This window comes from Platichthys flesus, chromosome 21, assembly GCF_949316205.1.
Source record: "Platichthys flesus chromosome 21, fPlaFle2.1, whole genome shotgun sequence".
In the NCBI taxonomy this organism is placed as follows: domain Eukaryota; kingdom Metazoa; phylum Chordata; class Actinopteri; order Pleuronectiformes; family Pleuronectidae; genus Platichthys; species Platichthys flesus.
In genome coordinates, this window is record NC_084965.1 from 3,243,399 (window position 1) to 3,268,919 (window position 25,521).

The 25,521-nt window shown below is 45.4% G+C and overlaps 1 protein-coding gene across 2 annotated transcripts; it reads right to left on the reverse strand.

The window, feature by feature from the left end:
• Positions 1-308: 308 nt before the first annotated feature.
• On the reverse strand, positions 309-25,480 carry sh3kbp1 (SH3-domain kinase binding protein 1). 2 transcript variants are annotated; one of them, XM_062379513.1, is made up of 19 exons: positions 25,250-25,480; positions 20,086-20,243; positions 13,948-14,062; positions 12,834-12,940; positions 11,832-11,967; positions 11,616-11,695; positions 11,354-11,443; positions 6,532-6,601; positions 5,957-6,051; positions 5,777-5,872; positions 5,638-5,689; positions 5,483-5,554; positions 4,334-4,469; positions 4,157-4,227; positions 3,898-4,004; positions 3,551-3,688; positions 2,927-3,138; positions 2,769-2,832; positions 309-2,210 (listed from the first exon to the last, which is right to left on the reverse strand). In XM_062379513.1, exons 1-19 carry the CDS (start codon positions 25,251-25,253, stop codon positions 2,172-2,174), a joined length of 1,842 nt encoding a protein of 613 aa, XP_062235497.1. In that variant the 5' UTR covers positions 25,254-25,480; the 3' UTR covers positions 309-2,171. The 2 variants fall into 2 exon arrangements, with proteins under 2 accessions (XP_062235497.1, XP_062235498.1); XM_062379514.1 differs by lacking the exon at positions 5,483-5,554.
• Between the last annotated feature and the right edge of the window lie 41 nt (positions 25,481-25,521).

The following is a 25,521-nucleotide window of genomic DNA, read 5'->3' on the forward strand; positions in this document are numbered from 1 at the left end:
TTTTATTCACTGTAAACAAATTGTCGATTATTCTAACCCTGCTCTATTGGTTGTTAGCGTGTTGAAATTCACCCAATTTTGTAAAAGTACAATTCAACAGCCCCTGTAGTTCGGGTGATGTGGCCGAAGGTTCCTCTGCAATAATATTTCAGGGTTCCAATTTGATTTTGTCATGTCTCAGTTACATTCCAATAACTCTGATCCATTAATTGTGCAAGTGGCTGAATCAGGACTTTCATTTCTCCCTTTATTCACCAAGACCTTAGTGACCTGAGAGCACACACTCAAAATAATACAATACGCACGCGTACAGTACATAATAGCATCTTTATTACACTGAAATATAAAAGTATATATATTTATCACTATCTTGGAGAAACAGGACCAAGTCAAGAAAACAACTTGTAGCCTCAGTTGTAGCAGTTTTCTCGTTGTCGTATGACAGAAAGAAAGAAAGAAAGAAAGAAAGAAAGAAAGAGAGAAAGAGAGAAAGAGAGAAAGAGAGAAATAAAGATTTGGAGTTAAGCAGGAAGGCCACAGTGACGGGTTGCCATAGACTTTGTGCACGTACACATATGAACGGGAGGCAAACAGTCGTACACACACATGTTAACACACACACACACACGTGTCCATCTTCCTTGACCTGTGAGGACTTTTCACCACATTTCCTGAAACACTGTTCTTAACTTTAATCTCCGGCTGCTGTTGAACATCAGGAGGCTCCAGGTCTGAGTCGTGGGACGAGATGTGATCGGCTCAGATGTTTTTATAATAGAAAAAGGGCAAAAGCAAAACAAAGCAAAAAGGATTTTTAATAATAGTTTTGGTCCAGGTGACACTCTTGAGTTGAAAAACATAGATCAGCATGTTCGTGTAGAGTGACGTGTGCTTTTCTTGAATCTAAATTTGAAGTCGGGCTCAGTCATGTAATAAAACCTTGTCATCTGCTTTTCTTTTATATATATATAAAGTATATTTTTAAGTATAAAAGTAAGAGTTTGAGGATTTACAAGGTGAAATGCACAGGACAAGTTCTTGTAATTTGGTTCACGTGAATTTTACAGAATCTGAGGCGGAGGGACAAGATTCTGTGGCTGGAAGCGTCTTGTTTTTCTTGGGAAGTTAATTTGTTTCTGACAAACTTTATTATCTCAATTCCCAAAAGTCGTCCGAAGAAGTAAGTCACAGGAAAAGTTGGCTTCACCGTAAAACCTCAAACGGACATTTTCATACTCAGTTGAACAAGTTGAGTTTTGGAGGAGACGTAGTCGGCTGTGGTCTCGTTTGGATAGAATCAAGCTGTTTCCTTCATTTTTCCAGACAATAAAGTGGAATCAGTTTTCTTTTTTCACTGTGCTCCGAGAAAGTACAAAAGTATTTTCCCCCAGAATGACAAACTACTCATTAAAATAGCACCTACAGCGTCAGTACTTTTCGTGTTGTACTTATTTGATTCATGCTTGTAGTTTCAAACTCGATGTTTATTATGACACTAAATGGGAAGAGAAGGAACGCCTGTGTTGTCGATGTGCGATGCTTCACAGTGACCTGCCTGCAGTGTACAACAGAAGCATCAAACACACAATGTGCAGAAAGTGTTTGTGTTTAATACTGATGCTAAACGATGTGCTTCAATTTGGGATTCACCCTGAAATCAGAAAACGTTAACCAGGCTGTTGAGGTCACATGACGTCACCTAGCTGTTCTCACACGGGTTGGAAAACAACAAAAGAGAGACACACACACACACACACACACACACGAGGCAAAGGCCACAGAGTGGAGACAGGACGGCTCGGGGGGGTCGTCTGCACCTCCGGGCTCCGGGTGTCCAGTCCCGACTTTCCTTCGCTCGCAGAAAACAAAAAGTACCAGGCGAGGTCCGTCAGTCCGTACCGGTGGCACAGCGAGCTCTGACGAGGATAACGGTAAACCAGACAGAGAAGCCTTTTTAAAAAAAATAAAAAATAAAAGACGTAAACGCAGGATAAGGCGTGTGGAGGAGGGAGGCGGCTGATTCCATGGTGCTGATTGGTTGCTGATGGTGATAGTGATGATCGGTTGGCACAAACGTTTTCTCGGCCAAAGTGTCTCGACCAGCGGTGAAAAGATCTTTTGGAACTCGAGGCCTCCGACGTGGAGATCGGATCGGAGGGAGGCTTCGGTCGTTATTTCAACAGGTTCTTCTTTATGTGCTCTACCTCCATCTGAGAAACACACAAACAAACAGGCCACGCAGTTTAGCATTGTGTTCTGGATTTGTGTGCGTTTGTGTTCAACAGAGCACTTTGGAGTTGTCCTGTAAACAAAAGTTATCTATAAATTATAATTTAAAACAAAGACCTGGATCCTTTACATCAAACTCATTGCGTTTCCTTCCTGATAAAACAAATTTAAAAGAATCTTTCAATCCTGATCAGTTCGTTTTTGTTGGTGCTTTATCGCCCCCTGCAGACCAGTGGAGGAGTGTGAAGCTGAGGTGTATCATCTCGTGCACGTGCAAGCCCGTCGTGCACGAGATAACTGCTCCGTAGAGCTGCTACAGCTCTAAAACTCCAGAGGGTGTTTTTATTTTAATCCAGTTAACATCTGGAGTTAAATGAATGGTTAACAGAACAGTACACACAAATATATATATGTGTAAAACATTGATTATAAGAACATCTGTCTATCTAAGTTTATTGCCAAGAAAATATGTTTTTGTTTCGTGTGTTGAACTGAAATTTAAGAAATGAACCTGATAAACTCTCTTTTATGAATCTCACCTGTAAACTGAGACGAATCTTCTTCTCCTCGTCCAGCGCACTGGACAACTGCTTCATCTCTTGCCTGAAACACAAACACACACATCATCATCAACCTGACATGTGACGACACACGTGTGCTCTCAATGTTCAGTACCGACACACACACACACACTCACCTGTGCTGGCTCTTCAGCAGTTCTACGGAGGTCCTCAGGTCTCTGAGCTGGTTCCTGAGCTCCTCCACCGTCGGGGGGGTCAGGGGCGAGTGCCGCAGCTCGGGGGAGGGGCTCAGTCCCGAGGAGGAAGACGGGGAGATGGGGCGCAGGGCGGTGCTCGGGGGGGCCAGGACAGAGGGCTTGGGGTGCAGTGGTGCTTTACCGTCAGGGGTCTGTTCAGAAACAGGAGGAGCTTCATTAACCTGCTGGTTCTGCTCCAGTTTAATGTGTTTCAACAACTTTTAGTAAACGACTTCAAACAATGAAAAATACACGACTTTGCAGTGAGAGTATTTTGTTAACGAGCTCAAGAACAAACTTTCAAAGTAAACTTCCAAGACAACGTGGACGAAAAACCTTTAAAGTGCTGAAAACTAAGACTTTTAAGACTTTTCATTTGATTAGATATTCATTCATTCAAATTCAAAAAGAGAAAATAACTGCATTCCTTATTCATAATCCACTAAACTCGTTTTAATAGTTAAAAGTTTAAAGATTCTGTTCAATGTGCAGAACAGGAAAATCTGCAGGGTGGTGCCCTCTGCTGGATGAATTAAATAGTGCGACAGTGTTGAGTGGTCGTACGGGGACGGGGGGAATTCCTTTTCTCAGGATTACGTCCACAGATCGGACGGGAACAGCCTCCGGCTCGGCCTTCCCTCTCTCCCTCTCCTTCCTGTCCTCCGCTGCGGGGGGGTCCAGGTCGATACTGGACAGAGAAGACTGAGCGGGACGGAGAGAAACCAGTTATTCAAACTCCCGTCATGACCTGGGTTAGTTATTAATGACCCTCTATTCACTGCACTAACAATGATAGCTACTTAAATAACTCAAGCTGTAGTGTACTTTTTGTTTGACTGACTGCTTTTGTGGTTTTTCTTTCTTAAATTTAAAACCAGCTGTAAAGATGCTTCACGTGAGGAGGCACTCACAGCTGAGATGATCTGGGATCGAGGCCGGCGGTCCGTCACTCTCGGTCGCGTCACCGTGGGATGACTCAGCTTCTCCGCAGATGGAAGCACCGCGTCCAGGTCCACATCTGCACAAACACACATCACCAAAAACACACACGTCTCAGTAGGTGACACACACACACACGCACACACAAAGACAGAGCCCTCTGACTGTTGTCCAGGCACCGTGTCCTGATCTCATTGGTCATTGGTCGATGCTCCTGTCAATCGCACTCACCGGTCTCATGTGACCTGTCAGGGGCAGAATCTGGTGGCGAAGCCCCGCCCTCTGACTTGGGGCTTTCACACCTGAGCAGGTAAACCATACAACAGCGTTAGACTCCAGACGCTCGGGGATGTGCGGATGTTTTCTGTGTGCGTGTGTGTGTTTGTGAGAGTGTGAGTGTGTACTGACGCTACAGGAGGGGGTCGCTCAGGACGCCGCGGGGGTAGGGAGGAAGAGGAGGAGCTTGTCTTTGGGGGGAGGGGTTTCTTGGGAAGGTGAGATGGGAGGGAGGGCTTGGGGATGTCTCCGACCTTCACCTCTTCACCTACACACACACACAAAGTAACACAAAACACGTCAAAAAACGATGGAAAAAAACGCTTTTACAAGACACGTGAAACATAAACACACATATATAGACAACGACGATGTGCGACTCAAACACACACACTCAGAACAAGGCGAGGGCGAGGAAGAGGAGCATCGATGACGGTTCGAGCCGCCGCAGCAAAGATGAACTGAATTTGACCCGAGAGGACGGAAGCAGGTCGAGCAAAGATGTTAAAGAAAAGAAGAAGTGGAGGAATAAAGGTCTGGAGTCGCCCGAGGCTGCAGGAACGAGAGGAAGAGAAGCTGAGAGAGAAATGAGAGAGGACAAAGAGAAGCAGGACGGTGGCAGCAGTCGTGTTTATGAAGCTTTCATGAGATTCAGATTCCCATGAAGAAGAGGAATATATGAAACAAGTGAGAGAACCCAAGTGAGATTATTTTTTATAATCAATAGAGTTCCTGGCTGTGAAATATTCCAGTTTAAGTGAAGATAAAAATCAAGGTGTGATTTTAAAATTGTTAAAAAAAAGATATTCATATCAAATACTTGTTAAGTTGAGTTATTTTATAATTTAAAAATGTCAGAACTGATGATAAATAATAAATTATCTAGGAAGTTAATGGAATAATAAGAAAATAAGCTTATTTGTTTTTGCACTAGCAGGAAATCTGGAGCCAGATTTCCAACCACAGCACCGCTAACTTCCTGTTGCACACAAACTTACGTTGATGCGACTTCTTCATTTTTTAAAGTCTTTGTTCCGATCAAAATGTTGCAAGAGATTTCTCGTCTGCTCTTTCACTTATTCCATTTGCACATTAAAAGCCAGTTTTCGCTCGTTGTCTTTGTGCTGTGAAGGAATCCAAGAGGTTTAAAGCTGGATTAATAATATAGGAGGTTTGCTTGTTGCCAGATGAGCAGATAAGTAGGAAACCGTGAGGCGCTGCAGGTGTGAGTTGAAGCGGGTCACAGTCGGCCGAGCGGCACCACAGGGGGCAGAACTCTACCTCGCCCCTGGTCTCTCTGGGGCAGATGCTCTGGACGCTCAGGAGGAACCTTCCTGACCTCCAGCTTTTTCTCTACAGGTCAGAGTTTGCATTGTTTGTTTTTTACACACACACAAACACATGAGAGCAGAAGGAGGAGGAACGACCGGTGTTACCTGAGGTGTTTTTGGCTGAAGGTGCGCTGGGGGGCGGCGGCTTCCTGGGTCTCTGGAAACACACACAGACAAGGAAACACACGTCAGAACCTCCGGACGTCACGGCAGACACACAGTTTCTCCAGATGCCCCAAATTACCTCCTTCTCCAACTCGAGCAGCTTCACAAAGTTGTCCGGGAAGACGCCCTGCCTCCCCCCGATCTCCCCCATCCACCAGCCTGCATCCGCACACTCCTGGACAGAAGACAAATGTTTCTAAACCCGCACAAACAAAAACAGCAAACCAAACAATAGAGACACACACACAGACACACACACCTTGGTGATGATGTTGACAATCTCTCCCTCTTTGATCGACAGCTCGTCTTCATTTTGTCCTTCGTACGGGAAGAGAACTTTACACTGCTCCCGCCCTGACAGCCAATCAGATCGAAGAGAGAGTCAGACGAGGACTAATGAGTAAAACTGAAATCAAGAGGCTGGAGAGGAAGTTCCTTTTTCTGCTTTTGTGGCAACAGATCTGGACAAAAGAAATGTGCTTTTTCCAGCTGCTGCACAAATCCTTTACACTATCCTTCACACTGTGAGGACGGGGTCTGAGCTCTACTGAGTGTCGTTCTAAAGACCTTGGAGTTTTCCACAGGCACCTGAATGCACCAAGAAGAGAGCGTTTACAAAGCCGGGCCTCTGTTGTTATGTTGTGAGAATAACAAACAATAACTGTGTTAGAATGAGAGGAAGTGTTTAAGTGGAACGGCAGGAAATGATCTGTGGTACGCCGTGACACAACACCGAAGGAGGTGAAAACTAAAACCTGCATCGAAAAGCGTGGGAGGTAAATATACAAATTTCATATCATATCATATTGTATCATAATATAAAATCCAACACACCTTTAGTTTTGTTGTCAGGTTCTGTCTTCATGGTTTCAGGGGCGACACTCGCTGCTTTCCCCTCGATGACCTGAAAGATGAACAGGTAGAAACAAGATTTTACTTTCAGTGTGTGTGTGTGTGTGTGTGTGTGTGTGTGTGTGTGTGTGTGTGTGTCTGTGTGTGTGTGTGCTTGTGGAGCATAAGACGTTAAAGGAGCCGTTGTTTTCCGGCTGGAGTGGATCCCTCCACGGTGTTTGTGGAACCGGGGTGGCTCCCCCACACACACACAAACACACAGACACACACTTATTCACAGGGCCCAGTCTGTCCCGATCACACACACAGCTCTGTTCTGTTCGGGGAAGAAAAAAATAAAAAACTCCCACCACCAGCGTCTCTCCTCTCTCTCTCTCTCTACACCCTTCCTTCTCCTCCTCTTCCTCTTCCTCCCTAATGAGACCCATGTGGTGCCTCAGGCACTGGGACGTCACTTCAACATCACGGAGAGGATCACATGCCTCCGACGCCTCGTTCAGGCCGAGACGACCGAATAAAGAGTTCATTGAGGCCGACGGTGACACAGCTACATTTAGCAGACAGATTCAAATCACACAGTTCTCTCCTCCAGAAAGAAAAAATGTTTCCCATCTGGATTATTTTGTCTCAGGCTGCAGATACCTCAACCTAAACCCCCCAGCTGCCTGCACTGTGCATCCTGTTTTACAGCTGTGTCACTGTACAACATCTCTCAACCTGCAGATGCAGTGAAGTGTGACCAGAGGCAGGAAACTCAAACAGGGCTGAAGGCTGTTTGGTTTCAGATGATACATCGTGTTCATCAGGAACGAATAAAAGAAAGATGAGAATGAGCTCTGGAGCTTTTCTGAGTTTAGAACTTGTGTCCGTTAAGAGCAGGACATGAAATAGCAGGAAACACATCATCAACCACTGATCTCAGAAGTCAGAGCATCTTTCCGGACATCGGTCTCTTCATCTCACAAATGGAGTCACTGAAACATTGACGTGTTGACAAAGGCCCAAAGTGCAGAAGCTGAGCGTTTGTGAAACAATGAGTTGACTTCGCCCAGAGCTCCTTTGTGTGACGAGCCTGAACCAGAAACATCAACAATAGAACCTGTACACCGGTCGACAGGAGAATGAGCTCTGTGGGGCGTGTTCACAAGAGGGTGAGACACTGGTCTTTTCTATTACGTTATGGAGGCACATCCACAGCAAGAAGGTTCTTGGTTCGAATCCCAGCTTAACCAGGGCTTTCTGCATGGGGTCTGCATGTTCTCCCCATGTGTCTGTGTTGGGTGTGCATGTTCTCCAAATGTCTGTGTGGGGTCTGCATGTTCTCCCTGTGTCTGTGTTAGGTTTGCATGTTATTCCTGTGTCTGTTTGGGGTTTGCATGTTCTCCAAATGTCTCTGTGGTGTTTGCATGTTCTCCATTTGTCTGTGTTGGGTTTGCATGTTTTCCACATGTCTGTGTGGGGTTTGCATGTTCTCCCCATGTCTGTGTGGGGTCTGCATGTTCTCCCTGTGTCTGTGTTAGGTTTGCATGTTATTCCTGTGTCTGTGTTAGGTTTGCATGTTATTCCTGTGTCTGTTTGGGGTTTGCATGTTCTCCAAATGTCTCTGTGGTGTTTGCATGTTCTCCATTTGTCTGTGTTGGGTTTGCATGTTTTCCACATGTCTGTGTGGGGTTTGCATGTTTTCCACATGTCTGTGTGGGGTTTGCATGTTCTCCACATGTCTGTGTGGGGTTTGCATGTTCTCCACATGTCTGTGTGGTGTTTGCATGTTCTCCACATGGCTGTGTGGGGTTTGCATGTTCTCCACATGGCTGTGTGGGGTTTGCATGTTCTCCACATGTCTGTGTGGGGTTTGCATGTTCTCCCTGTGTCTGTGTTAGGTTTGCATGTTCTTCCTGTGTCTGTGTTAGGTTTGCATGTTCTTCCTGTGTCTGTGTGGAGTTGCATGTTCTCCACATTTCTGTGTTAGGTTTGCATGTTCTTCCTGTGACTGTGTGGAGTTGCATGTTCTCCCTGTGTCTGTGTGGGGTTTTCTCTGAGTTCTCCGGCTTCCTCCCACCCTCTAAATACATGCAGACTGAGCGTGGACAGTTGTTTTTCTGTCTCTAATTCAGCCCTAAGATACACTGAAGACTTGTCCTTGGGAATTTCAGTCAACTGGTCTGAGATCATGTTATGTTCTGTGAAAAGAAACCTCACAAACTGTTGATGCATTAAGTTGCTGGGTATTTTTTGCCTTGAAAAGCAACAGTCTCACCTAAAATGAGAACACACACATTTTCCTGCACACTCAGCTGCTATCAGGGCTGAATGACTCTGACTCACTTCTGCTTTTGTTAGTGTGGAGGCTCAGAGATGTTGAACACCAGCTTGAAAGTAAGTATCAGTGTCAAGTGTGCAATAAATCAAAACTTAACCTGCACTCAAACACTTCGTGCATCTCATGCAGTGTAACAACCACAACACAGGGGCTGGAGCTGCACACTGGTACGACCTTGCAGTTCAGTTACAAAGGTGACGTGTCTTCCCGTGACTCAGCGTCCCCAGCGTCCCGGAAGGAGACGGTCACCTCCTCCAGAGACTCATTAGGGAGCAGGGAGACTCGTCTCACCATAAAGCAACATCACAACCTCTCGCTCAGTAGGACAGGCTGACCAACATCCTTCAGAACACACACACACACACACACACACACACACACACAGACACACACGTATGTCTGCAGGAGTCAGCAGGTCTATGTCACCCAAGTAATTCATTTCATCTTCATTCTCTCTCTTCTTCAGTATTCCGTGTTTCAAGGGTTCTGTCTTAGTTTCATTTGTCTTCTCAGAAAATCAGGTTTTGAATTTACAGTGCCATTGTTCAGAGGCAGGCTTTTGTTAAGGTTTCTATTAAATATTGGATAATTAAAGATGATTAGATGAAAAGTTGTATATCTCTTGATGGAGCAAATGTGCTTTCATAAGCATGTGCCTACAGAACTGTTGCGATCTTTAATGTTGCTTTCAAACTTCTAAACATTTGGGTGACTTGACCATTTTAAAGGCAGATACTGGAAAAGTTCCCAGGATCAAACCATCAGTATCTGCACGGCCAGAGAAACGTTAATGCCCAATAAGTGTAATGTGGTCTCTGACACAATGTTTTGACCATCAACAGACACAAAAATACTCATACTATTACATTTGGTAATTGAAATGAGAAATCTAACCACGAACCTGATCTTCAACACCCTTGAACTTCACTATCAGACACGCATTGTTTCCAAAATAGCTTTTTAACGACCAACAGACACAGAACTCTCGTTTTTTAGATTCACGTTCTTGTTCAAATAAGAAACACGGACTTGATCCACCACATGCTCTCCACAACCAGAACCTCTCCTGTCGCCCTTTCAGCAGCCGAACCACAACATTCAGACCAAGAAGGCAGCGACAGACAAAGGATGACAAATATATAACAATGAACAAAACCAAAAACTGAGTAAGAATAAAGACAGAAGCAGGAAGAGAATGTGAGAAAACTAGACCCTACCTTCCTCTCCTCTGGTTTCAGTCAGACAGACCGAGCTACATCAGCACAGGCAGCTGGAGACTGTGTGTGTGTGTGTGTGTGTGTGTGTGTGTGTGTGTGAGTATGTAAACGTCAGTGAAAAACTGTATCACCTCCCTTCTTTCTCTCTCTCTCCCCCCCTCGCTCTCTCTCTGTCTGGCCTGTGGAGCTCTCACTTCTGCTTTGCCTGTCTAATCCCTGCAGGATATGTGTGTGTATGTGTGAATACAGTCTACTTCCTGTGCTGTTAACCTGAAACACAGGAAGGGGAGGAGCCAAGGCTGGGACTTCCTTCCCTCATTACTGACTCACTAGGAAAATATTGTCAAAAAATATCTCTGTGTGAACAAACTTGAGTTCACACCCATTGTCTGGACATTTAAACATTATAAGGAAACGCTGGAGATTAAGACCTGGTTTTCAGGTTCTGGTTCAGATTAGATTTAGGCTAAAGTACAAACAAACATAGAACAAAGAAAACAATGAATTCTTCCGGGGATGAAAAGAAAAGAACAAGTTCACAGACATCGCGTCCTTCAGAGCGGCCGAGCGCGAACAGAGCGACACTGACTGACGTGTTGGCAACAAAAGAAGATGCAGTTTCTGGAAATCCCAGATAAGACCTCTGCCGGCTTGACTCAGCCTCTGATAAGCAGAAGAAAATGGATGTCATGCTTTTCCAAGAGAAAGACAAGCGATCAGATATGTAACGATTAGACCGACAACGCCGACGTTGGCAAGTATGTGGTCGGACTGAAGAAAAGCGTCAATCTCAGCGTCATTAAAGATGGAAGCATGCAGCCAAACGGCTCAAGGACATTTGCTCTTGGATGATGTTGATGCTCTTCGGGGAAGTTTCTGCAGAAAAAGCAGCTTTATCAGACGACGAGGCAAAAAACCCGGAAACCTCGTTCAGAAGCAGAATTCCTGAAGGAGCCTTGTTATCATTACAGAGCTGCTAAACCCGGACAAAGTGAGATGTTAAGTTTTCCTCTGTGGCCTGAGATGAAACAACAGACACAGCAAAACCAACTTTTGCCTTTTTTATAGATGGGTTAATGCTGAGTTTGAACCTTTGGCTCTATTTGAGCAAGTTGGCAAAAACCATCTGTGAGTAGCATCGTCATCATCATCATCATCACTACCATCTGACATCAGCGGCCTTGCCAAAGAGATGAGGTTTCAGCCGTCGCATCACAGAGATGAAAGTCCTGAAGGTCATAGATCCGTCTTTGTGTTTGTGACTCACCTTGTCGCCCTCCGAGTCGATGTCCATGGAGCGAGGTCTGAGCTTGATGGGCTGGTCTTTGAAGATGTCACCGAATCCAAACCCTCGGACCTGAAGAGGAGGATTAAAGATCAACTCATGACTCACTCGTTGCTTTTTTTAAAGTTTAAAAATGCAGCTCTGAAAACTTCTGAGCTCGATTCTCCATGGAGGGATTTCAGATTTAAGAGCTAAGACACGTAGCATCAGTCAGTGACGTCTGCTCTGTTCACGGCTGATTTACCTTCTTTGGCACGATTTCTCCCGACCCTGTTTCCGACCGACTGTCTCCTCCGTCACTTTCACTGCCTGGACTGTCTTTACCTGCAAACACACACAAACACGCACAACAACACAACACATATCAGCTTATAACATCACTCCTCTAAACGTAGATTTAATACAATGACAATTTTGCTACTCAAGGTCTTTTCCTGTGATCTGATTGGCTGAGACTCACTCGAGCGACCGCTGCGGAGATCCTCCTGCGAGGTGGGCGTGTCTGTGTCGGACTCCGCCTGCACCACTCTGGTGAAATTGGAGGGAAACATCCCAGTCTTTCCGCGAAGATGCCCCTCCCACCATCCCTCCTCCACCTGAACACACACACGGACACACACATATGAGACTGTGTACATGAGAAGCAGATTCAGGTGGTTATATTCAGGTTTAGTGTTCGTTTAATTTATTTTCTTTATTGTAAGAGCATTTTTTCTTTCAACATATTGCACCAATACTCATTCTGTATGAAAAACATACAACAAATATTATATTCATTCCATATGAGGCTGTTCTTGTCACTTTGAATCTCGTCCTTCAGGCGAACATTAACGAAAAAGTCCTTGAAATGCTCTGAAAATAGCAACTGGACATCCTGATCTTCTGAAACACATTTTATCTGATGAGATTAACACAACATGTGATAACAAACTGTCTCTTCTGGTTTTAAAAACCTTGTTTTTAGTTCATACGCGACCTTGTTTAATGTTTATTAATTAACAGAACAGAATGTAGATCAAACACAAACAGTTCATCGCAGGGATAGAACCACAACCTTTAACACAAATACACTTAAAGAAATGATTGAGAAATAAGATCAGAAAAACAATGGCAAATAACCATATATAACAAAATACCATTAAATAACTGGATTGTTTTCTCACTATTTATACCTTTGAAGATGCTGGTGTTGAGTGTCTTCTGCTTTCTTGACCCTTTATTAACTGTCTGCCTTGTTTTTGTGTCATTGTGTATTTTGTATAATTGTTCTTGTATATTTGGGTTTATTCTGTACTTAAGCTGCTTTAATACATTAATACTTTCATTATCTGTTCCTTAAATTTAATAGTTATAAGAATTATGACCACAATATGAATATACAGCTTGTCACTGCCCTCTAGTGGACAAATTAGACACAACCATAATACATCTCAACAATGCAGTGAATGGAGTCAAGTCTCACCTCTGTTATGATGTCAATGACGTCTCCGATTTTCAACTCCAGCTCGTCCTCGTGCTGAGGAACGTAGCTGAACGCAGCTTTACACCTCCGCTTACGGATTTGCTCTCCTGCGGGGACACACACACACAAACACACACACAGACACACACACAGACACACACAAACACACACACGAGCACACACAGAACAGGAGCCCTTAGAAAAAGATAATTATGGTGCACATGTCACATAATTACCTCCCATTCTTTCTCTTGACCTAGTGTGTGAGCAGGGGGTCACTGACTTATTAAAAGGCCTCATGGCTGAGGAGGCTGACCCTTGACCTTCTCAACCAGGGCCCAGTGTAACCAGCGCTGACACTTCAAGCCTCTCGTTGGCCTTGCAGTTGTTTGTCTTTCACCCATTAGTCTGTTCATTAGTCTGCACATTAGCCTTGACTCATTCCACACCAGCTGGGCCCTCGTGCCGTGCACTGCCGCGTTTGTCCACAAGGGGTCGTTTGACTTTATGTTCAATTTCAGGGACCCATGTTTCAGAGTGTAAATGAAGTCACAGGAACTAACTAAGACTCTTTTAGAAACTAAGTCAAACATAATTTAAAATAGGACACAATAACAACTTTTAATGATTAAAAATGATTTTGTTTAATAAGCATAATAAATAAAGGTCATGTTCTCATTTTGCATCTCTGTAGTTCACATCTTTGCATCTTTTGCATTCACTTAATGTCTTTCAGTGGTCGTTCTGCATCTTTTAATACTTGTTTGTGTCTTTGTGTTGACATATTAAGTGTCTTTGTGGACATTTTGTGTGTCTTTGTTGTCAATTAGCGTCTATTTCTAGTTGTTGTTGCATTTTTTTCTCATTGTCTTGTGATCTTCGTTTGACTGCTCGTCAGCAGTCACTTCCCCCACTCCTCTCCGCCGACCCCACCCCTGAGGACGTGTGTGTACAGTACGTGTGCAGTATGTCATACATGTGTATGTAACCAGGTTTGCAGTAGAAAGGTGAGGAATGCTTGACCCAAATCCCTCCTGACACTAATAGGATCAAGAGCCTGACGACCTAAAGCTGTGTATGAATGTACATGTCCACGTGTCAGAGCGGTGTTTACCTTTCCTGCCGGGCCGCACGCCGGGGTCGGACACGGGGCTGGCCCGGCCGTTCGCCAGGTCAGACCTGATCATGCCAGCCTGTCCTCCATCCCTCTTCGCCTCTTTCTTTATCTCCTGCAGAGAGAGGCGGACAAGATGATTAGATGAGGAGGAAGAGGAGGGGAAGAAGGACGGTGGGAGAGATGGGAGGAAATGTAAAGAAATACAGGTTCCAGAAACAGAACAGGGGAATTAGAAATGAGAAAATAAAAAGATAAATGTTTGATGATCACACTGACGATGATGAGTCATTAAAAAGCAGGAAGTAGAAACTCGTGCAGCATCTAAATTCAGCCTGATCTGATTAAACACATGTGACTGATCCGCAAGAAACTGATTATTTTGACGATGTCAAATTACAAACATAATCACATCAATATCTGGTTTCAGAGAAAAAAAACTCAGATACAGGAAAGATACAAGAAGACTTATTTATTTATTTTCCTCTGGAATCAGATGAAGAATCTGCATCAGGAGGTTTGAGTATCTTAAAGATCTTTGACGTTTTATTTAGAATTCAAACATTCTCGGCCCTGGCTCCTGACAGTTTGGATCAGTATGTGTTTCTCTGCCCCGTGCAGACGGGTCAGATGCTGCAGTGGAGCGCCATGATGTCATGTGACCCTCTGTGTTCACCTGCAGACGTCCAGCGAGGAGCTAATGAACACTGAGCGAACACAAAACCTGCAGACCACAACTCTCGTTTCCGCTCGCCCACGCTCAGTCCCCATGACTTTCACTTACAGAGAATCACAAGACGACAGCATGAGAAACTGATCAAGAGGAGGAGAGAGAGAGAGACAGAGAGAGAGAGAGAGAGAATGAGAGAGAAAGCGGCAGGCGGACAAACACGCCGAGCGACAGAGCAATCAACAAACAGACAACAAACACGGGGAGACGCACACACATGAAAACACAAACACACACACACAGTAAAACTGGACAGGATGGTTCACATCTATCCACCACATTCATCATGACATTGTTTCATAAGCTCTGGCCTGTGGCAAACGCAGCTCAGTGAGGCAGACGGGCCTGGCTACACTGACTCACAGGATCTAACCCCTCACACACACACACACAGACACACACACCCACTGGCTGTGATCGGCCTGGTGTGGCGTGAAAGCCTTAATGAACCACAGAGATCCAAAAATATCAAAGAGTAGAGACGTTTTCCCGGACGACAGCCGAGGCTCATTTGAGGCTGAGGATTTGTTTTAGGACGTGATGCTGGAGTCAAAGCAATTTTATATAAACCAACGTGGAGAGGAGCCTTCACATTCCAACGAGTGGAGGGGCCAATTAAAATCCGACTTGGGGTGTGAGTGCAGGAAGTGGCAGATTAAAAAGTGAAGGCGGAAAACCGAGACATCCTGAAACATTTGACGACTTTCTTTGGCTTCAATGACGAGAAACAAAATGAAAAACAAGACAAGTTGGTTGAAGCAGTAAAGAGGAAGTTGACTTGAACCACACTTTGTTGACAGCGCCCATGTGTTTCCCGCATTCTGACTTCAAAGCCGATGAAGACACTGAAGTTAATTGAATTTGATCTGGTGGTTTATTTGGAACTGCACCAAATTGCACATTTCTTTTAGTGGGGCCTGGACAGTGTCATCTGCAGGAGGGAGAGATGGGGGGGTTGTGGTTTCGGGGAATGTTGCCAGGGATCGACTCCGTCCCCCTTTTCTGCAGAGCTGGGGTCACACAGAGACTCTCTGGTCGAACCAGACGATGGACTGAAGACCTGGAACCAGTGCCAAAGTGGTTTTGAGACAGTCTGAGTAAAGTCCAGTCAAATCAAAAAGTTTGTGTGGATCTCAATTGTCCAGTTGTCTTCCACTTGTTACACAAACACACAAACACACTCATAGATCAGCCTCTGACAACATGCTGATATATTTTAATCCAGATCCATGAATTACTCATTAAGACATGAGGACAATGATCTCGTTGAACAAACAATTCCTGGATCTTCTCCCTGATTCTGGATCTGTCCAGTAACTTTTGCGTTATCTTGTTGACAAACACACAAACACACTATTTGCACCTTATGGACGGTTTAAGAACAGAATAACTCAAGTGACTCAGCTCTGTAACATGAGAATCGCCCAGTGAACCAAACAGGCAGATACTACTAACCTGCTCACGTACCCTGGACCAATCAGCAGCGTGCATCGTGGCCCTCGCTAACAACACAAACCAACCAACAAACAAATATCACTTAAAAACCCTCGTGCATCTCACTGACAGCTGGTGTGAATGTCCGTTGGACGTTTCACAAGTTTCTTTTTTTATAAGCTCACTGCGTTTCCTTATGCTTCCTCTTTCCGAGTTTCTCCGAGATGCAGTTGTATTTTGTGTAGTTCCTACGAGGGTTAACATGTCGCACACTGTGGGCGTCTGCTGCCACAGAGCCTTGTTTCACACTATCTGTGGCTGGGCGAGAGAAAAGGTCAGAGGTTCGGCGAGAGGAGCCGCACAACCCAGTGTTTAGCACCAGAGCCGAGCAGCGTAAACTACATTCTTTGCTGTCAGGCTTGTACACATGACGCAGACAAACACACACACACACACACAGAACAGTCCACACAGCGTTGTGTACATAATGCAGGTGTTTCCTGTTCACATGTGATGAATCGCCTCGTCTTCCTCCCCTCGTTTCAGCTGCGTTTCCTTTAACTCTGAGTTGCCCCCCCCCCCCCCCGTTTCCCCACAGGAGGAACCACAGTGGAGCGTGAGTTCAGTCCAAGTCGTAACAAAGGCCTCGGCTCCAGGAACCACACAATCATTAGTGTCTGGTTCCAAACTCCCACGTCTTCATTATTCAAACAGGCAACCTTCGTGGATCCCAGATGGATTTTTATAACTTTGAGGAATCTATGTTTTTAAAAAGGCCAAACAGCTCGTAAACACCACGTCTACTCATTAAAAGGAGGCTGGAGGCCGACATGTGTTGTGTCTTTGTGTGCAGATTGGCGTGTGAAGGGTTACAGTTTGCATGTGTCCGTGCATGAAGGCTCATGTATGCTGCCTTCATGTACCGCAAGAAACACGCCTGAGAGTTTGTGACACTAACCACCGTGAGGACCGCACGAGGAGGTTTTGATGACGTAACAGGATCTCGACACCAGGGGTTTCTTACCAACTCGCCTCTTCTGCTTTCGGAACACCAGCACAAATACAGGTAGAAGGTTAAAGCCATTTACATGTATGATTCTAACGGCATAAATTACCTTGTGTGTGTGTGTTTGTTTGTGTATTTGCTCTAAATGACACGTACACACATTCTATATCGTGCTCGATCCAGCTCTTCTGCACCGAGGCGGCAGAATCAATGTCTGTTTTCCTGGTTTTACATTGACACTGCATTAGCCTACTTAACAAACAGCAGATGTCAGGGAAAGGTGACCCCAGTGGACAGAGAAGGTGTATTGATGCACTCACAGAGAATTAGCTGCACTTCTCCTCTGACCCGACGCTGCAATTCCCCCAAATTCAGCTCATGGTCCTTTTGTTTACAGACTAAAACAGATAGATTATGAAAACATGAGCCCACAGACTCCTGAGAGGAGCAGTACCCCTCCCATAGAGCAGTGGAACCAAAGTTAGGGGTTGAGACCCCTTGAAGGGTTGTGAGGTTATTACCAGAAATATATTGAAATTATAAAGCATTTAGAAATAGCATGTGGTAGATAAAACATTTAAAAATGTCAAATTAATAGTTAAATTATAGCATCATGCCTCTGATGTTTTAGTTCAAATCATAGAGTTTCCATAGACGGCCTTTGCAGCGCCACAAAAAATGATCCTGGATATGGGGGCCGCCATCTTGTTCTGCATTTGGAGCCAGACCTGACAGGAAGCATCTTCAAGAATTGTTTTTACTTTTTAGTTTGGCCCATGTCCCCTTTATTAACGTAATGGAGGCAGGACTTATAAAATACACTGCAGCCAACCCACAGGTTCAGTGATGGCGAGGCTTTGGCTTCACTCTCGGGGACATGTCCTTCACTCTATATTCAGTCTGTGGTAAACACGTATGAGATTAACGGAAATGTACATTTGCAGCGGTAACAACCTGCTTGGCCGAGTTAACTATGAAAAAGCTGGAGAGTGGGAGTAGCATCTCCCTGAGTGAATATCTAGTCTTGTAAATGCAACAGTGGGTGAAGCTCTTGGCGAGAAATCATTTTCAGCTGCAGAGAAAACTCCGATCATAAATCAGGGGTCATCCATTTGTACAATAAAACACTGAAGTTACACAAACACATGGAAAAAAGTCAACTTCAGCTAAATGGAACTGTTCAGGCCCAAAAACAACAACCAGCAGTAAACTCAGCTGCTCTGTTGCTTGTGATGAACGAGGTCGACCCTGACGACCGGAGCATTAAAGGTCAAATCAGAGCATGTGAAGCTGATTTGCAATACCTGCTTGTCTAATTGTCGGAGGTCAGATGACTGCAGCAGCTCACATAAACAGGATGTCCTCAGCCTCTGCATGAACACTGGCCTGTGGGGATGTTCATGAAGAATTCTGATAATTCTATATCGGCTCAGGTCTGAATGTAAAAGGACGGAATCGTCTAGAGATGTACTCAATTTGGGGGAAACAGTAGTAGATAATGTCTGGTGGTATTTCTACCATTAACACTTTCTAGACAGGATGTGAAAGATATTTAATACGCTCGTGTGGCGTCTTAAATTTAACTGACAACTTCCCTTGTGACTCAATTGGATTTTTAGGCAGCGGCTGCAAATAAAGATGGATGACGCATCTTCACCTCCGCAGAAAAAGGGGAAGCCAAGCTGTCCCTGATGTAGGTTCTGCCATCTTCATACTGCTGATGTGGAGTCTGTGCAGAAGCATCGAATGACTAATTAAAACCAAGTTACCAGAAACAAGATCAAATCGACCTGGAAAGAAACTTCCTGGAAAACATTTATTTGAAGTTTTCTTTGACTTTTTAGTTTCATCCCATCTGCTAACACAGAGGGTGGATGCTTTGGGCTTCATCCATCTTTAATGGGTTCAGATACTAACAGTTCATCCAGTTGGTTGGACGACTGGTTACTAATAAATCACATGTACACCGGTACTGGTACATGGTACTCTGCGTAACTCCACTTCCTGTTATTTTAAATCTCATCAGAATGTTCAGAAACTTTCACAAAGTTTTCTTACCCTTTATTGAAAATGTTTAATCATTGACCAGCAGCCAAACAGTCAGCCCCCAGTGACGGGGGCCGCCTGCATACCATCGCTTCCTGTCACTTTTTAACTTGACCACAACCCCCGCCAACAACACACAGAAACACAAACACACACACACACACACTCACATACGCACAGCAGCATTGCAAAGCTCAGTGTCACTTATTCCCATAACTGCAGTCTTGTGACAGACCAGTGTGGTATTACTGCAATACTCAGCCTCCCCCTGCCCCCCCCCCCCCCCCCCCCCCCCCCCCCACACACACACACACACACACTATCAGAGCACCATTGTCCGGCTCACTGACAGTGACTGAGAGCTGTGACGTTCAGTCAGCACACGTGAACCACCTGACAACTCACACGCTCCTGTCGCACCGTGCTCTCTAACCTCGGCCGGTAACGTGTCTCTACTTCCCCTCATCACCCGGTGCTTCCTGTTTCTCACCACCAAGAACAAACTGGGTAACTACTTCAAATGTGAAGAGTGGTTTCACATCCCTGAATCTCTTACATGCACCCATTCACACATGTAAAAATAGCAGCGTGAACCTTTCAGGGATTACTAACGTTCTGTAAAGACGTCATGAAAGTTTGTTTGTTCTTTATCATGGGAGACACAAATCACTTAATCTAATCTTATCTGCAGATTCAATCAGTCTGCGGCAAGTTGCAGTTTCCTATTACACATCTTGAATCTATCCTTAACTCTGCAGGAAGACACAAACACACATACACACACACACAGACACACACGACCCTGCAGGGACCCACTGGAAGCTGCATGTTTACTCTGCTGCTCGTGGCTTTACAAAGTGTGCAAGCGACTGAGAATGTGGAGGGACAATGAGGGGTTGGGGGGGCGGGGGGGTTTACTCACCCTAACAAAGTTGTCCGGGAACAGCCCCCTGCGTCCGCCCAGCTCTCCCTCCCACCATCCGCCATCGTCCCGCCGTATGTTCACGATGATGTCACCCACCGTCAGGCCCAACTCGTCGTCCTGCTGAGCCTCATAGTCGAACTCCACCACGGCCTCCACTGTGCACAGGGGGGAGAGCGTTACTACAACAGGTCACACACTGCACAGGTGAGTATTGGGAGTATTTTAATACGTTAGTAGTGGAACAGATGATTTTCACATCAGAACACGGTTCACTCAGGCCGACGCTGCAACAGTAAAGTCAACTGGATTTAATTTCACCTCGGTGCAGCTCGGATTCTGCTGAGTGTCTCATTTCCTCAGGATTCCAGAGTATAAAATGGCCGGCTTTCAAAAATGCACGAATAAAGGCTGTAAAAAGCCTCGAGGGGGGGGGGGGGGGGGACCTGCACTGCTCACACGGCGAATTCTGCAGAATGTATATTCCTGCTTCCGGAGTTCCATCAACACAACATACAATAAAGACGTATTTTGTGGATTTTCAACACACAAACTGTTAAAAAATAAAGTTATGTTCTCTTTTATACTCTATGTGTGTGTGTCCTTGAGGTCAGAACAATTTCCTGAATGCATTTACTGTGAAATATCGGGGGCAGGAAGTGTTGAGATTGATAACTGCAGGAAGTTTGGGTGCAGTGTCAGTGAATGAAAACGGAAACAGACTAGAATCAGTAGAGCAAGATGGTGAACCTTCTAACTCTTTATGGATTCCATACCTCGAAGCTTCATGTAAATCTTTCCAGTAGTTTTTGTGTAATTCTGATAACTAATGGACAAACGGACAGACAGGAACGGACAGGATTGAAAACATAACATCCCTGGAGGTGATTTGAAAACAGGAACCACAGGAAATGGCAAAAATCTAAAAAAAAAATTAAAAGAGGAAACCACTAAAAAACCAAAGCGTGACTCGAAGTTGCTCCACTACAGACAAGTCTGCCGTGACATTTATAACCTTATTTAAACGATTCACATTAATGAACACATCCAACATCTTTACCTCAACATCACACACTCTTACTCATTGAAAGTATGTCTGTGATTTAAATCTTCAGCCTTCAGTCTAGAAAATATCAGAAAGTAGGCAATTGATCACAAGTTCCCAGAGCCCAAAGTGACATATATTTAAATGGTTGTTTGGTCTGAACCATTAGCTCAGACAATCCAGTTCAATTCATAAAGATATCAAAAAGGGAAAAGCACCTAATCCTTGGATTTATTAAGTTGGAATCACAAAATGATTTAGAAGTTTTGCCTGAAAATGATGATCAAAATAGCTGTAATGTAATAGTACAGTATATATTGTTGCAATAAATATTTAAGTATTTTTCATAAACTCTGCAAAAACTTAATTTGTTAAATAATAAAACCCACACACACACACACTAACACACACACTAACACACACACCTTGTAAACAGCTCGAGCAGCTGCAGGAACAGAGAAATGTCCTGAATGTGTCATTTCACAGGTAGTTTTCTTATCGCTGACCTTAAACATGCACACACCTCATCTCACTGGCCACCCGGACTGATCCTCATCTGCACTGTGTGGGCAGCGGACGAGGGGATGGACCGGGGGGGGGATTCAGGGCTGGGGTAACCATGGGAACATCAGTACAAAGGGACGGCTATGACTCAGACACACAAACGTCCTCCCCTGAACGATCCCATTCCACACACACAATCACACATGTCCACAGGTTATCCAAACACACGGCACACGTTTGTCCCCCGGCGGTGCAACCACACAAAGAGGAAGACACCAGTTGTGTTAAAGAGGAAGGTCAGGGGCGTTACTGGGAGTTGACAGGTACATGCTGAGGAAGAGGGAAACGCAGAGGAGAGCCGTGGAGTGTGTCTGCTGCTCAGATGGGGATGAGAGATGAGCAGCAGACACACACCAGTGACGTGGCACTCACACATTCCCCTTTTCTTTTCTTTGCTCTCAGCTGTGAGGTGAGACGCTTGTTGGGAAGTGGCAGATACCATGAGAGTGGAAGTGGTGGGTTCTTCAGGAAGGGGAAGTGAGTACAGTGAATTGACGGCTGGCTGCAGCTTTTCTTTTGCCGACCACAGTACAGTACGTCTGAGTGAGGAGAGGAGACGGCACACCGCAGTCCGCCCACGTCAGCCGACAACACACACACACACACACCGGGAGGAAGATGACAGAGTGTGAGAAGAGTGGGAACTGGGTCCTGACACCACAACTTAAATCTTACAAAATAAACAACGCAAAAAAGATGTGGATTTATAACGACATCTTGAAATCATTGCTATCTATGTATATGTTTAAAAACGTTATTTTGGTAACAGACATTTGTATTCCCCTGATGTTGCATCATCAGCCTGTAGTTGTAGCCCTATATGTTAAAGCAGTGTTGAACAAACCTGATGTTAAACCAGGTTTCTGAGCAGTAATCCAAAACTGGTTATTTGCTGTGTTTCACTGACAGGAGGCCTTGAAAAGACAAGAGTCTGAAAACCTGCAGAAAAAAAACACAACTTTCACACACCGACTCACACAGGAACTGAGAAAAGCTGAGCAGCTGCACCAAGTTTAGATAAGGGGAAACTACACACACACACACACACACACACACACACACACAGACAGACACACTCTGACGTCTCATTGGTTTCCAGTGAACCTGTGTTTCATCGTACGTTTCAGTGCTGCTGCTGATGATGATGTCAGGAGCAGCTGTGTGTGTCTGTGTCTGTGAAACATTCACGCTGGAGCCGAGCCCACCGGGAGTCAGAGCCTCCCACTCGCTGTGGATCGGATCACACACTTCAGCAAATTCTCCCACATCGAAGGAAAACCCGTTCTCTGCTCATCGTGCAGACACTGTGCGACAAAAAGTGTTTTACTTCTAACACTCGGCACTCCCGATTCTCAGAACGCCTCAGATTAGAATTTACTGCATTCATCTTTTCAGTGTAGGAGGAGAGAGAAGACGAGGAGACATTCCTCTGGCAGCTTCGTCTTCCTCCCTGTCAGGACTAAAGGCGAGAGAGAGACTGAGCTCTTTTAATGTGTTTCAACTGTTGAGCGTGTGTTTGAAGTTAACACTTTGTTTTCGGTCTCGAGGGGACTGAAGGTCACGGTGACAGATCTCCCAGACTGGATTTCCCTCTTTGAAAACCAAAGCAACAGCAGAACTAGATAAAGTTATCGCTGCAGGTCTGATATTTCATCGTCATTCTTGTACTGCATGTGCAGAAACATGCATAAATAATCAAAACCTACGAGTTAAGTGCTTTACCACAAGGCTCCGAGGCCCAGTCTAACATACACGTACATTCAAAAGCACTTCACTGTCTTCTAACTAAAGTTTTCCCCAAGTGCAAACGTTTCAGTCCATGTTGGACTTCCTCCAGTGCAGAATGAGCTGTGCTGGTTCACCAGGGCTCCTCTTACACTTGTGTAATCCATCATAATTACCCACATACCACGTACTTATAGGGTTCATTTTCATCCATCCATCCATTATCTATACCTCTAATGGTCTGGGAGGAGGCAAACTGGGCCGCTGACATAGTGGTGCACCCTGGACAAGTTGCCAGTCCATCACAGAGACAAAGAACCATTCACTGTCACAGTCACGCCTTCGCTCAATTTAGAGCCGACATGTGCATTTGCATGGGCGTGTTGATTATAGCACTGAGAGGGGAAACGTCTGTGTAGCTCAGAAAATCCTTTATTAACATGGTGAGTATTTAAAGCTAGGGTTCCTTGAAAAGATCTAGCGAGAGCTGTACACGTTTAAAAGAAGCACCATCGCACCCCCTCCCATCAAGCTCCTCACCAAAGCCACGCCCCCGACGCCTGACAACGCACGCTAACATCTGGCTATCGTCTCTGCTTCAGCTGCGTACGTCTCTCCAAAGCATTTTGACTTTATTCATTGATGGGCTCAGATACATCCCTGCCTTCCCTCACTTCTGACAGGGTCCCCCAAAAACATCCATAAAGATACATGACAGTGGAAGGCAACTGGGCAATAAACATGTATTCTGCTTGTCGCGGCCCACTTGGGTTTAACTTATATGCAGAACTTGTTTGGAGGCTCTTATAGTTTCCAACTCACTTGTGCATCTTACGGACAATTATAATCCAGCTACCACAGGGCCCCAGGTATTTGGTGGTCCCCAAAAGCCCCCCCTAGCTGCCTGCTGTTCCCTGCGGCCCTGCTGATTACGTGGATGTGAGTGTTTCCCCCTGAGGGGAACCGTGCATTGTTTGTTTACATGCAGCAGAGACAGATGTTTAATAGAGAGTAGCCCATATAAGGAATGAAGATTTGGAACAAGGGCTGCAGCCAATTATCAAATACAATTTTTTTTTAAGGGAATTCAACTGATCAATAAAGCTGTTGAGACAAAATGTCCAAGTTCCTATGCAGAACACTGACAAGTTCCATGGGCCATAAATAGAAAAAGGTTGTGTGTGTGTGTGTTAGTGTGAGTGTGTCTGCATGGTGTCTGTGAAAATCCACAGCATTTCAAATATGCACCGAGTTAACGGATTACTCGAGCGTTAAACCTGCAGTCGCTTGTGTTGCAGCAGCAGCGCAGAGGAGCTGTGGGAAGCGATGTCGATGATGAGCTGGAGAATAATGTGACACACACACACACACACACACACACTCTCACACACACACACGCACACACACACACACACACACACACAGGCCCGTTTCACACACACACACACACACACACACACACACAGAGTGAATGCAAACGTGTCAACATCTGCAACTCATCAATGGGATTCCGCGAGTCTTTCTCAAATCGCACCCGCACCGCTCGGGCGCGCCGCCGCACACGCCCACGCACGCTCTCAAACCATGAACAATAAAGCGCGAGAAACAATGCGAGAAAGCGGCCGACGCGTGTGCGGTCACCCGCGAGCCGCGTCAGGGGAAGGTGAGGAGGTGAGGAGGGGAGGAGAGGAGGAGAGGAGGGGGAAGCTGGACCCGGCGCGCATCTGGACCGGCCGCTTCTTCCTCCCCATCCAGATGCGCAAAGGCGCCCGAGGCTATTTTGGGAAGCACCGTGGGTTAAGAAGCACAGAAAGAAGCGTCGCGTCTCACCCATTGATGTGTCCCGGTGTGCGGCGGCTGCTCCTGCAGGACGGGGTGGGGGGGCAGGGTCGCTGGATCCAGGTACAGAGGAGGGTTCGTGCCGGACCGAGCTCCAGCCTCCTGCTCCACAGATCCGCTAGAGCCGCGCTGAAACGGGAGGAGCGTCACATGAAACCATATTCCTTCCTCTTCTCTTTTTTTGTGTGTGTCTCCAGTGACACGACGGAGAGGAGGCAGAGCGAGTGACCAGGGGGGAAGCGAGAGAGAGAGAGAGAGAGAGA

Coding starts and splice junctions, on each gene's coding strand:
- sh3kbp1 (XM_062379513.1), bottom strand. Junction 4,228..4,333: donor GAGCGACCCCCTCCTGTAGC/GTCAGTACACAC, acceptor TTACCTGCTCAG/GTGTGAAAGCCCCAAGTCAG. Junction 4,005..4,156: donor TGACAGGTCACATGAGACCG/GTGAGTGCGATT, acceptor GTGTTTGTGCAG/ATGTGGACCTGGACGCGGTG.